This window comes from Podarcis pityusensis, assembly GCF_964106645.2.
Source record: "Podarcis pityusensis genome assembly, chromosome: 8".
NCBI classification, from domain to species: domain Eukaryota; kingdom Metazoa; phylum Chordata; class Lepidosauria; order Squamata; family Lacertidae; genus Podarcis; species Podarcis pityusensis.
In genome coordinates, this window is record NC_138033.1 from 58,105,314 (window position 1) to 58,119,580 (window position 14,267).

The following is a 14,267-nucleotide window of genomic DNA, read 5'->3' on the forward strand; positions in this document are numbered from 1 at the left end:
GCACACATGCAAATTCCCTTTATAGACATCCCCCTATAAATAGATCTCCTCTTCCATCTGAGCTGCTATTCGCTGCAGAAATGTAGAGGTATAAGAATGTGTATTTATATAGTTGCACACCACCCCATTCTCCAAGCCATGAAAGTCTCCAGGGGTTCCTGTGCTTCTCCAGGGTTCAGTTTCCTTGGAATGAAGGTCAGTTGAGACTGGGTGGTGTTAGGACACACATCTATGCAACCTCTGCATAGGATGAAGGGGCTCACAGCAATAATACCCCACCAGACCTTGCTTCTCCATTAGTCGCAGCTTTCTTCCAGCACAGAGCAAACATGTCTCTGTGTCTCCAGCTTCCAGCCTGCGTCCAGCTCAGCTCACACAGACCACTCTAGCTGCTGTTCTCCTACCCAGCAGCTGCAAGGGACGGGGAGAGAGGGAGGCACATCCATTTGTTCTATAGCACAGAGCAACTTATTTGGTTATGCTGATTGCGGTGCTTAACTAGTCGGCCAAAGCCACTACGTAGGCAAAATGGACTGGTTTGGCAAGCTTGCTCTTGCGTTAGCGGGCAGAATGGTTTTAATGTTGCGCAACAGAGGAATCCATTGCAGCAGTTGCTCTCATGGAAGCACGTTGCACAACACCCTGTGTATTCCATTGTGCAACAAAGTAACCAGCTAGCTTATGCATTCCCTTGTGCAACAGAGTTCCGTGGCTGCAAAACAGTTCCTAGCGGAATAAGGATGCTGCTAGGGGACTTTAACTTAGCACTACGTTGGATACATAGGAGCCAACTCCTAGGGGCTGAGGTCCCTTCAGCCCCCTCTCAATAAAATATTTGAGGGAGCCAGCCCCCCCTCCAGATAATGGGCATTGCCATCAAATGGTGTTTTTATGTGTCACATCTTGTGATTGATTATGCCTGGGGGGGGGCCTTACCTGCCCCTCCATATTTTATTCAAGTTGGCACCCCTGATTGCATACAACACATTGTATATATATTGAATACGGCAATTCTTCCCTTTTAAAGATAGGGGAAAGGGGGCTGAACCTTTCTGGAGGCCAGAAGCAGCGAATCAGCTTAGCTCGTGCTGTGTACGCCAACAGGGACATTTACTTATTGGATGATCCCTTGTCAGCGGTTGATGCACATGTTGGCAAGTATATTTTTGAAGCATGCATCAAAGAAGCGCTCCGAGGGAAGACTATCCTCCTCGTTACTCACCAGCTGCAGGTAATGGAAATGGAAGGGAATGGGTTTCAATAGCTTAGCATATGAATTTGTTTTTAAGTCTTACATAGGACAGACCCAGCGGCTGGAAGCTGCCTTATAAGAGGTAGGCCATTGGTCCATCTAGCTCACTGCCCACATCTCTCTGGGGTTTCAGGCAAGGTTGTCTCCCAGCCCTACCTGGAGACGCCAGGGATTAAACCTGGGACCTTCTGCATGCAAGGCAGATGCTCTGTTTCGTCGTTTCATTGTTACTCTCCTGCCGCCAGCTTGATAAAAATGAAATAACAGCAATACACCAGCAGGGGGCACAAGAGCCACAGCTCAAAGCTTAAGGGGCTCAGCTTTTAAAAAAATAAAATTCAGAAGAGAAGGAAAGGCATTTCTTCTCAGTGATGCTGGAAATTTGCTGTTGCTTGACATAGATGGAGCCATTCTACGCACAAAATATGTGTGCAGTTCAAGCTAAACACACCCTTAGACTTCCCCCCTTCAGTAATATTTAGTTCATCTGCTTCAGACAGGTGTGGGAACAGGGCCGGCCCTAACATTAGGAAGAGTCAGGCAGACACCACAGGTGGCACATGCTGAGGAGTGAAAGTGCTGAAGGGACAGTGTTGTGTGCTACATGTGTCCAGTCTCTGGTTGGACCACAACTTGCATTTATTCCAGATCATTGGCTGAGCATACTGGGGATGATGGGAGTTGTAGCCCAACAGCTTCTGGGGCCTCAAAATTGAGGAGTGTTGCCCTAAACTAGCCTCAGGTGCAAGTAGACAATATTGCCTCATCATCTGCATTGTTGATAGTAAGGCCCCCATCTGCACTGTACATTTAAAGCAGTATCATAGCATTTTAAAGAATAATGGCTGCTGAATTTTCATGATTTGAATAGTGCAAACGGGTGCAGGAATGTGGAGGACCGAATTTAATACTGGAAAAACGAGAAATGGAGGGAAACCAAAACTGACAGGTTCATTCATCCCTAGGCAGAACCCAGCAACAGCCTGCTGTCTCCTTGCAGTTTGCACCAAACTCCAAGTACTTTTCTACCTTTATTGTTCCTGAAGCATTGCAGTCTTTACACGTCTCTAACAACTTTGGGAGGGAGGGAGAATCGGGACGCGCTCTCTTCCTTGCTTTGCCTGGTGCGCAGAATGTAGCATTTTTTCTATAAACTATAATTATTATCCTCAACAAGGGTGCACGACGGCAGAACATTTGATGTTTTCCGAACTACAAACTGAAACTTGTCTTTATTCTGAAAATGCATTTTGCAGTGCGTTTTCCCTTCAGCTCATTTCCCGCTTAACCAATTTTCTTTCTCTCTCCCCCCCCCACTCCCCATTGCCTTTAAACACACACACACTCCAGTACTTGGAATTTTGTGATGAAATCATATTGCTCGAAGGTGGAGGAATATGCGAGAGTGGTACCCACGCAGCGCTGATGGCTGCGAAGGGGCGTTACGCTCATCTCATTGAAAACCTGCACTTGGAGGAAACGCCGGTGGGTTCCAGTCCTCAACGCTGACATACCAGGGCAAACAACAAGAGCAAGCGGTTGTGTGCCAGCTTTTTACAGGGGCCATCTTGCTGATGTCTGTCAGTAACCAGAGGCTGGGTTTGCTGGGCCTTTAAAGGACTCAGGGAGGGAGGACAGGGCTGCCCAGAGAAACTAACCATGATGGCTACACTCTGCTTCTGTGGTCAGAGACAGCAGGCCTTCTGAATATCTGTTGCCGGAAACCGCAGAAAGCTGGGGTCCTGCTCATAGGCTTCCCATTGGGGCATGCGAATGCCTGCTGTGAGAACAGAACACTGGGCTTTCGCCTGATCCAGCTGGCTCTTTGTATGTTGTTATGACTCTTCTTCCTTATATACTTAACAGCTAGAATAAGAGTGGGGGGCCTTTGTTCAGCCTGGGGGCCACATTCCCATGGGGGAATCTTCCAAGGGCCAATGCTAGTGGTGGACAAGGTCCGGTGGGGGGAAAACACAGAGCAATGGATGTGACTCTTGCTTTTTGTATAGCTACATTTCAATGGTCTCCCTCTTTCTTACACACACACACACACACACACACACACACACGGCCCTCTCCATATTCCATGCAGGGAAGCAAGAGGCACGATTATAGTTCAAGAACACATTTCTAGCCAGGAACTATGATATAGATTTGAGATGCATCCCCATCCCTGATAGAGCCATCATTTGTTATTTCAAATGCCTAATTGGACCTTCTTCAGGAGAGGGCAGCTCATCATAATAAAACAACAACACAAAAACAGTTTAATGCACTATAATGCCCTGCAGACAACAAAATGAGTCGCATAAGAACTCCAGGAGACTATTGTCCAAAAGTCTAGACAATTTAAAAATAATAATAATATTGGCATGTGTGTGGACTGTCTGATTTCCCTGGGGAGGGAGTTAACAACCATGTCCCGTAGCCATTGATAGCCTTCTCCTGCATGGACTTGTCTAATCTCCTTTAAAAGTCACCCACACTGTTGACCATCACTGCCTACTGTGGGAGCGAGTTCCATAGTTTAACTCTGTGTGCTTCCCTTTGCCTGTCTTGAATCTTCCAACGTTCAGCTTCATTCAGACACGGTGGTGGATGTATGTGTGGAAGAGGATCAGGAGGACGTCCCTGAAATCTCTTACATAGGAACCGAAAATCCCGGTGAGATCATTTAGTATCGTAATCTTCTTTTCAAAATGGCTTTGACTGCTCGCCTGACAGTTCTCTCGCATCCCCCCCAGCTTTTCACATTTCTGATGAGATGAACCAGGAATCCAGGAGCGACCACAAAATGAGAAGAGACACAGGTACTTTGTGCAATCTCTTGCTAATTGGTTTAAATCGATTAGAAATTTAAATGGGTAACGCTGTAATGCTTGGGGGGGGGGGCTTGAGCTGGGGGTGGTGGTTCCTATGCACCCAAAAGCTTTCAAGGGGTCTGGAACTGTCAGGATTCGGTTTACATGGATGGCTACATGCGTGCTGTACATGCGAAGGCCACATCACTACAGAGTCTAGTCCTGTGCATGGCATGTAGGAAGCTGCATTATACTGACCTTTTTTCCATGCCACGGATTTCAGAAAGGAGCATGTACCTGCTTTGCTTTGCCCTGGACTTTTAAGTTCAGTGCTTTGCCCTGGACTTTTAAGTTCAGTGCAGGATCCTTTTCTTCCTGCTCCTCCTCATTACAGAATCACAGAGTTGGAAATAACCACAAGGGTCATCTAGTCCAACCCCCCCCCCCCCAAATGCAGGAATCTTTTTGCCCAGCGTGGGACTTGAACCCATAACCTTGAGATTAAGAGTCTCATGCTCTACCAACTGAGCTATCCCAGGTTAATTTGATTTGTTTCCTGCCCTTCGCCATTACGTTCCAGAGCAAGCAGCAGCCATTTGAAATTCAGCGCTGAAAACAGTTTAAAACCAATTGCAGTCTCAGGAATAGGGTGGGTCTTAATATATATAAATATGCTACTGGTGTCAAAGGCCGGGGTGAAGAGGTGTGCCTTTAGCATATAACTGCAACTGTATAATGAAGGTTCCACGTGCACCTCTGTAGACACAGAATTTCACAACCTAGGACTTGCCACAGAGAATGCCCTTTCCCAGGTTGCCTGCCCTCAAACGTCTGAGGGCAGTGGAGAGAGCTCCCTCTGCTGATCTTAACCCCCAAGAGGGTATGCAGAGAATGGGGCGGTCTATCTGATGTTTGAGACCTTAATCATTTAGGGATGGGAGTTAAGCAAAGTTTTGGCCTAGCGTGTTGCCTGAACTAAGGGTTGTGGTGATGGCTTCTCTTCCTTAACTACAAGCTTCTAGATTTGGGTAGGTAGCCGTGTTGGTCTGACGCAGTCGAAATATATATATAAATAAGAAAATTGTCCAGTAGCACCTTAGAGACCAACTAAGTTTGTTCTTGGATAAGCTTTTGTGTGCATGCACACGAAAGCTTATACCAAGAACAAACTTAGTTGTTCTCCAAGAGTCTACTGGACAATTGTTTTTATTTTATATATATATATTAACTATACGCTGTAAGCCTACAGCAAACCTTGGGCTACACAGGCAAATGATCTGGCTTGGTGTAAGGCAAGTCCTTCTGTTGAATGTTCAGCCTGCGTCCTTGATTCTCCATCCTCCAACTTTTACTGCTTGGAGAGACTGGAAAATATGGCTCATCTCTTATACTCAATGTATTTCTTCCCCTAAAACATTCTCAGACAAAAAGTGTGCTGAAGATGTTTTTTGAGCTGAACAAAAGTTATGGGAACACTGTAAAAACTTCAGAATGAAAAAAAATAATTGACAGCGATGTCCCTGTTTCACATGAACAGCTTCGTAACAAAACCATGCTGGAGTGAAAAAGAGAAACTGATCCCTTTGCTGAATGTTTCCCTTTCTCCTTTTTTTGGGGGGGAAAAAAAGCTGGGTAAAAATAAGGGTATCTTGGAGCAAAAAACACCATGGTAGTTGTCACCCATGGAGGCCATGAGTGTAAAAAAGGTTAACATGGGAAACGATTGGGCAACATAAAAGGAAATCCTGTGTGAGGAAGATAACCAACTGAAACTTAAGAACTTTGACAAGGTAAAAAATAAGGTGTCAAGCTGGCTAGAATACCACCAAGTATATGAGTTATTTAAACAAGACAAAAAGAGGGGTTTTGGGAAAGAGCATTCAAGATTTCAGCAAGATCTATTATATATCAACCAGAAAACCCTATCTAAAATGTATAAAATTTTATTAGAGTGGTCGGTAAAGGATGAGGAGGTGAAGGCAGTTATGGTGGAGTTGGCAGTGGACCTAGGATGCAATATACACCTGTCAGAATGGGCAAAATTATGAAAGGAATACCTTAAGTTCACAGTCTGTTATACAATTAAGGAAAACTATGAAGGTTTTCTATACAGTGGTGCCTCGCAAGACGAAATTAATTCGTTCCGCGAGTTTTGTCGTCTTGCGATTTTTTTCGTCTTGCGAAGCACGGTGTCGGGAAAGTTTTGGAAAAGCTTCAAAAATCACCAAAGTCTTTAAAAACCTCAAAAAAGGCTACCACACCGCGTTCTATGAGTTGCTCCTCGAAGTCAAGTCACAACTGTATTAACGGTGTTAAGAAAAAGGAAACAAACTTGCAAGACGTTTCCGTCTTGCGAAGCAAGCCCATAGGGAAAATCGTCTTGCGAAGCAGCTCAAAAAACAAAAAACCCTTTCGTCTAGCGAGTTTTTTGTCTTGCGAGGCATTCGTCTTGCGAGGTACCACTGTAGATGGTATCTAACACCAAGCAGACTTGCCTTTAACAAATTAAAAACGATGTTTAAAATCTCTCTCACACACATCCAAACCAGAAGCATTTCTATTAGGGATTGTGGGAAATGAGATTCCAAAAGATTTAAAGAAAGTATTCATGTACGCCACCACCGCAGCAAGGGTTATGATTGCACAGAACTGGAAAAGGGAATGTTTACTGACCAAAAAAGATTGGTTGACCAAATTAATGGAGTATGCGGAGATGGACATGTTGACTGCGCAGATAAGAGATCAAACAAAACGAAAATTTTAAAAAGATTGGAACATATTCAAATAATATTTGAAAGACTATTATGGGGCAATTGAAATTTTGACTGGTTTAGAATTACTTCTGTAAGAAAAAAAATACTAAAATATAGTGGAAAAACAGGAAAACAAACTCATAGACATGTTAAGAGAGGCATTCAAATAAATGAAACAGAGGACCCAAGTAAGAAGGGGAGGGAAGTCAAATATAAAAGGAATATGAATGAATCAAGCAATTACCGGTAAGCGCAATTTTTTGTTTTTGTTATTATTATTTAGAAATACACGATTAGCCATAGGAGAACTGAGATGTTATAACGTGATTCTACGAATGTAAATTAAAAGAAACCAATAAAGGTGATTTGCAAAAAAGAAAAAGAGAAAGAGAAACTAGTCCCTTTGCTGAATGTTTTCATTTTTCATTTTTCTTTTTCTTTTTTGAAAAAAAAAAGCTTTATATTTGATCAGAAAGGAGAACAAGCACATCAATAAGGTTTTGCATTCAAAGGCTGGGGAATATTGATCACTTTCCCGTCAAATCAATGCCCTTTTGCTTTTTAATTCCAGTCACGGATTCCAATTCATTCGACAGCCATTAGGAAAACAGAGGTAGCATTTACCATAAGGTTTCATCTGGGGGAACCTGGCAGTGAGAGAGCATTTCGCTGAGGCTCCTGTGAAGCCTCAAATGTTTATTTTAGTTGATAGACTCAAGTGACGTCCAATTTTACTTAAAATGCATGAGATTTGTCAGTGCTGGATAACATTACAGCGTGAATAAATGCTCGATGGTTTCCGCTCCAGCTCCTGCAAATCAACTCGTTCAGAAAGAGGAGAAGCAAGAAGGCTCTGTTAGATGGAAAACCTACCACGCTTACATTAAGGCATCTGGAGGTATATCCTGCAACAAGCTTCTTTCCCCCCAAAGAGAACCCTTATTTTGTTATTGTAGATTTCTGCTAAAATGGAACCTTTTATAGTATGTAAATATGTAAATGGCGAACTACTCAGGAATCAACCCTGCCCAGAAAATTCACTCTTGATTTTATGTATATGTTGGGACTGGCTCCCTAACTACTAAGCACTGAGGGCAATGTACTCAGCACATGCTCAGAGGCTACTGAGAATATCTCCTGTACAAATTGGTACAGACTTCTATGTCCCCCTCCCCAAGAATCCTGGGAACTATAGTTGATAAGAATGCAATACATGGTCTGTTAATGATCCATAGCCCCCCCTTCCTCTCCTAGAGAACTACAGTTCCCAAGGTTCCCTGGAAGACAGAATTACCATGTGAAGACAATTAGGTTGGCAGACACATGGAATAAACCCCTCTTGATGGTTGCTGCACAGTTGTGAAATTCGGTGCAAAATCAGAAAGCCCTGTCCCCCCAGTATCAGCAAATGAGTTTTAAAGATCCATTGTTCTTTTTTTGCTGTGGCTTTCAGCGACTAGTTATAAACCGAGCTTCAGAAGTGGTGCTGTTGTCTGGTTTTAGAATATCTGAGTTTATGTTGTGTTTTTGTGTGTGTGCGCGCGCTGGCCTTTAAGTAGACATGGATGCTTTAAATGGTTTTACACATCTGGGGAACAGAGCTAGCATGAAACTAGTTCTGCCTGTCGTGGGCCCTGGCTCCACTTAACCCTGGGTCGCCCTGCCTTCCCCTCCACCAGTCTCAATGGGCACCAGCTCCTCCTGTCCCTTTTTTAAGGAATGTGCAGCAAATTCCCATGCATTTTTCAAGTTTCACTGACGTTCGTGGGACTTTGCACCTCAGGAAAATGCCTATCTGATTTCAGCCCTAAATGGGCACTCATCAGTGCATTGTGTTCACCCATTCCCTGTTTACTAACCTGGCCCGATGGTCCCTTCTTAGGATTCATCCTGTGGTTCTTCATTGTGCTTCTCTTTGTTCTGATGATCAGTTGTTCAGCCTTCAGCAACTGGTGGTTGAGTTACTGGTTAAGGCAGGGCTTACGGGTAAGCACACCTTTCAGCATTATACTGTGTTTTATTTGTATACATTTATCTATTACATAAGGAACGCAGGTAGCGCTGTGGGCTAAACCAAAGAGCCTAGGGCTTGCCGATCAGAAGGTCAGCGGCTCAAGTCCCCACGACGGGGTGAGCTCCCGTTGCTCAGTCCCTGCTCCTGCCAACCTAGCAGTTCAAAAGCACATCAAAGTGCAAGTAGATAAGTAGGTACCACTCTGGCGGGAAGGTAAATGGTGTTTCCGTGTGCTGCTCTGGTTTGCCAGAAGCGGCTTAGTCATGCTAACCACATGACCCGGAAGCTGTACGCCGGCTCCCTTGGCCAATAAAGCGAGATGAGCGCCGCAACCCCAGAGTCAGTCACGACTGTACCTAATGGTCAGGAGTCCCTTTACTCTTTTCCTATTTATTACATATAAAGCCCACCTTTCCTTCAAAGAGCACAAGGTGGCAAAAACAGTTCTCCTCCCTGTTTTGTCCTCACAACAACTCTGTGAGGTTGGTTAGGCTAAGAGGTGGTGATAGATCCCAAGTCATCCAGTCGGCTTCATGGCCTGCAGGGATTTGAACCTTTGTCTTCCACTTTAAATTATCTACAGTTTAGTGTTACACACAAACCATAAACTGCGGTTCATCTTAACTACAGTTTCTTGAAACAAGCCAGCTTCTTAAACTGTGGCTTGGAGTTGCTTTGTTTAAGCAAACCACAGCTATGATTCATCATGGCCTGTTGGGTTCGGACAACCTGTGGTTAGTCTAAAATGAAAATGGAAGTTTTCAAAGTCCTTCCTTTGGCTATGCTGCAGAGGAAGTGGGTGAGCCCAAGTTTGTTCTTGTTGTGCTAAACTATTATATAGACATTATGTCTGAACTGGTCCGATCTCAAACTACGCATAGAAATAGGAATGTATATTTTAATGGAAGTGCCGCCCAAGTTTACACAAAGAATACAAAGAGGGTTATATCGGTAAGCAGAGTTCCTACTCTGCCATATATTTTAAATGTATACTGCAAAACTGTTGGGTTTTGTTTTGTTTGGCGATATCACTAACTTTCCCAATGGAGTCTTATCTCATTATATAGACCAGATAATTGCCCCTTGTTCCTGTGTCTCAATTTGTCATTATTTTAGAGAGAGAAAAGTAATCTGCTCTCAATTGCAGTTTTCTTTGAAACTCCATTCCTTAAAGGCAAACTACAGCTTCTACCAACTCATCTATGGAATGAGCATCGTTTCCATGATTATCCTGAGCTTCATCAAAGGCTTTGTTTTCACTAAGACAACATTGCGGGCGTCATCGAGACTACACGACACCATGTTTCACAAGGTATTGCAAATCTCCAGCTGGCAAACAGGGTTGTTGCATATTTAACAAGCTGGCTTGATTTTTATTGTCCAATTATGTGCTGTCAGAAAGTCACGGGTCACTCTTTTTACCTAGAAATTATGAAAGGTGTGCTTTCAGAACAGCACCACATTTTAGCATGCAACCCAAAAGCGGAGAAAAACCGACAAATAGGTGGCAAATGGCAAGCCTGGATTTTGGCAGTATTGAGGGTCAGCCTGAAACTGCAATTTTTCACAGAGCTTGGGGTCTTGAACTGGAGTACATGTAGACCCCACCACTACCACCACCCCTGGAGTACAAAGAAGACCCCACCACTACCACCACCCCAGCCGCCAAACAAAAACAGCAGCCCAGCGCTGTATTCACACCACAGCTCACATTAAGCTGGCACAGATCTGTGACCCCAAACACCGAGTGCCACAAAAGACATGTCTACCATCTCACTTTGTTGCTGTCATTTTACCGCACCCTCCCCTTTTATCCGCAGATCTTATGGAGCCCAATGAGTTTCTTTGATACGACTCCCACTGGCAGAGTAATGAACCGCTTCTCTAAAGATATGGACGAACTGGACGTGCGGCTTCCGTTTCATGCCGAAATGTTTCTGCAGCAGCTTTTCATGGTCCTCTCCATCATTGTCATCGTTGCCATTGTGTTTCCTTACCTCCTAATTGGAATCGCTGTCCTAATGATTCTTTTCATCCTACTCTTCCAGTAAGTTGGATGTACCCCCCCCCCCGCCGGTATGTGGTTGTTTTTCCTACCCCAGAATTTCTTTTGAAAATAACAACAACCCTGCAGTGTGTATTTGATCTGTGTGCTCATTCTGCCCCTTGCAAGTTAAGGGGACCCACTGGTCTCTAATTCCACCCTCCCCTCCTGTCAGTTTGTAGTCCCCCCTTCCTTTCCAGAACACAGTCTCTAAGGGACAGATTCCATTTTGGGCTCCTCTAATTCCCCAAATATCCCCTTTATCCCAACTACAATGGTACCTTGGTTCTCAAACACCTTGGCTTCCTGAATACCAAAAACCTGGAAGTAAGTGTTCAGGTTTGCGAACTTTTCTTCGGAAGTCTGATGCAGCTGTAGGCTATTGTTTCTGGGGCACCTGCACCAATCAGAAGCTGTGCCTTGGTTTTCAAACATTTCAGAAGTCAAATGGACTTCTGGAAAGGATTAAGTCTGGAGCTTTTGTTTTTGCTATTTATTTTGCGTTTTTGTTTTTGAGGCTTTTTCAGTTAATTTGTTTTTGTGATTTTTGTGGAACCCAGTTCAGCTACTGATTGGTTGATTGTGTGACTGTGGAAATGGATAAAAGCCCCCCCCCCAACCAAATAATGGCTATCATTAGTGCAGATAAGAATTTTTTTTTTAAAAAATTAACATCTAAAATACTGTCTTATTTATTTTATAGCACAGTACATTGATTATTGCTTTCATTTTATGGATCAATGGTCTCGTTAGATAGCAAAATTGATGTTAAATTGCTGTTTTAGGGGTTGTTTTTAAAAGTCTGGAATGGATTAATTCATTTTGCATTACTTTCTATGAAAAGCGCGCCTTGTTTTGGAACGCTTTGGTTTTGGAACGCTTTGGTTTTGGAACGGACTTCTGTAACGGATTAAGTTTGAGAACCAAGATACCACTGTAATTGAACTTCTTTGGTGCTGAGGTCAGCAGAGTCAGCTCTCTTGGCATTCCTGCCACCCACAGTGAGGAATAACAGCCTGAGAGAGGCATCCTCTGAATTGTAGCAGTCGCTCCCCACAAAGGTGCCTCTAGCATCTCCATTCTGTAGCTTCCACTTTACTTGCTTAGCTTCTTGCAGTTCAGGTATGCTTCAAAGACCCACCTTGGTCTGCTTTCTGTAACCCATTGCGTGCTGCTTCCCTTTGGAATCGTTTCCCTTGTTTTCACAAATGCACAATGCTATTCTAACCCGCCCAGAGACCTTATGTACAGGATAAATTCATTATCCTACAGATAATTATCTTACAGATAATTCAAATAGATCTGGCCTAAGTCTACAATCCTACACCCACTCTCCTGGAGAAATCCCCATGGAACCCATGGCTGATCCACACTTTAGCTTAACCTGTATTTTGATTCTATTGTATACTAATTCAATTCCCCTGGTTCCAAGAACTTCTCTCGTTGTTCCGCAGCGATGCCTTGCAAAAATTCCAGTGAACTGAATCTCAGTTAAGCAGAATCTCTCTTTCTGCATATCTGATAGGATCTGATTTAGCAGATAAGATTGGATTTCCGCAAGAAGAAAAGCTCTCAAACCCAGAGGAATCAAATGGTACACAATATGTTCAAAACAGGGGGTGAAGCCCAAGTGTGGATGAGCCCTCTGTGGGACATACTTTTGAGACCGGTCTGAGGTTGCACTGTAAGACTTCTCTTGGAGGTGGTGGCCAACTGCTTCAAGTTTGCAAATCCAGAATACTCATTAGGAATATTCATTAGGAAGGGATTCCAAGTCCCCTTCCAAAGCCAGGATCTAACTCTGTGCAATCATACCTGCATTTTGCTGCAGGGTTTTCCAGAGCACCATCCGAGAGCTCAAGCGATTCGAAAACATGAGCAAGTCTCCATGGCTTTCCATGATCATGTCCACTGTCCCAGGCCTTAGCACAATCCACGCATACAATAAGAAGGAGAACTACAGCATTCGGTAAGTTGCCTGGCCCCAAAGTCACATTCTTTCTGTCTCGGTCCCTCGGATGGGGCGGATCAAGCTGTGTCGCTCTTCTTCTCTTGACCACCAATCCTGCATCTTTCCCACCTGCCGGGCCATAGATGAAGCTGCTCCATAAGAACTGGCATCCTGTGGCTTTTCATTTGCGGGAAATGACAAGCTGTGGGGAAGCTTTCCAGATTACGTCACAAATTCTTAGCATTGTCTCGAAGAAAATTGTTACATGTGCGGCCAAGTGATAACCTCATTGGCACCCTTTATAACCCCCCACCCACCCACGCAAAGCATGAAGCTATTGTCAAGACCTGGTTTTTAAATCGCAATTATTCAACCCGTCCATGAGTCTTCTTCCAGTTCCCTTGTAACCTGGAGTCTACCAGCAGAAGGAGGGCACCTAACCATCCCAGTTTCCAAAACCTTTCTTCCCTGAGCTGGTGGAATTTACAAAATGGGCCCAAAGAGAAGAGAAGGTTTGGTGATTACCTGTTCAAGTGGGCTTGCAAAATCCTTACACCCAGAAGCTGGAGTGCATGGGTTTGGAGGGCTCTCAGTCAATGGCTATCAATGGCTACCATCCATGATGGCTATGTTCTACCTCCTGTGATGGAGGCGGTTTGCCTCTGCATATCTGTTTCTGGGAATAACAAATAGGGAGAGTGCTGTTGAGCCCAGGCCCTGCCTGCAGGCTTTCCATAGGCATTCGTTTGGCCACTGTGATACAGGATGCTGCACCAGATTATTTACTGCAATACTTAAGAGTAAATTTCTGTTTAATTATTATTTGCTGATATTTAATTTTATTGTGTGCTATTATGTTCTAATAGATTAATGAATATTACTTTATTTGATATAAGTTGTTTCTTTTAAAGTTATGTTTTTAATTATGACATTTTTGTATTGGATCAAATGAAGGTGTGCAATCTTGATTTTTCTTCCGCTTGTAAACCACACTTTGTACGGTGATATAGAAAAGGCGGCATACAAATTCAAAGTGAAATGAAATGAGACGGGAAGGGCTTTTGGGGGCTGATCCGCAGGACTCCTATTATGTCCTTATGTCTGTTCCTGTCCGCAAGATGTTGTGGCCACAAACGTGGACAGATTCAGAGGGGGAATAAGACAAATTCATGGAGGATAAAGTTTTCAGTGGCTGCTATTCACAATACTTGTACACTTCCCCCAGTATCAGAGGCAATGTGCACCTGTTGCTGGGATCATGAGTGGAAGAGTAGTGTTGTGGTCACGTCCTGATTAAGGGCTTCACATAGGCATCTGGCTGGCTTTTGTGAGAGCAGGATGTTGGACTAGATGGGTATTTGGCCTGTCCGGCAAGGCTTCTCCTATGTTTAAGGCAGGGGTTGAAGTTGGTTTGCAAAACACAGTTTGCCCTTTGTTCTCTCTCTCTCTCTC

At 43.9% G+C, this 14,267-nt stretch overlaps 1 protein-coding gene across 5 annotated transcripts in view; it reads left to right on the forward strand.

Moving 5' to 3' along the window:
* The window catches only part of LOC308482531 (ATP-binding cassette sub-family C member 12-like), a 59,052-nt gene that overhangs the window by 23,111 nt on the left and 21,674 nt on the right, over positions 1 to 14,267 (forward strand). For all 5 annotated transcript variants that reach the window (XM_081015678.1, XM_081015679.1, XM_081015680.1 and 2 more), the window contains 9 exons: positions 1,028 to 1,231; positions 2,603 to 2,737; positions 3,829 to 3,916; positions 3,997 to 4,062; positions 7,615 to 7,704; positions 8,689 to 8,792; positions 9,995 to 10,132; positions 10,641 to 10,867; positions 12,696 to 12,833. In XM_081015678.1, coding sequence (XP_080871804.1) covers positions 1,028 to 1,231; positions 2,603 to 2,737; positions 3,829 to 3,916; positions 3,997 to 4,062; positions 7,615 to 7,704; positions 8,689 to 8,792; positions 9,995 to 10,132; positions 10,641 to 10,867; positions 12,696 to 12,833 — 1,190 coding nt within the window. The remainder of the gene's footprint in view (positions 1 to 1,027; positions 1,232 to 2,602; positions 2,738 to 3,828; positions 3,917 to 3,996; positions 4,063 to 7,614; positions 7,705 to 8,688; positions 8,793 to 9,994; positions 10,133 to 10,640; positions 10,868 to 12,695; positions 12,834 to 14,267) is intronic.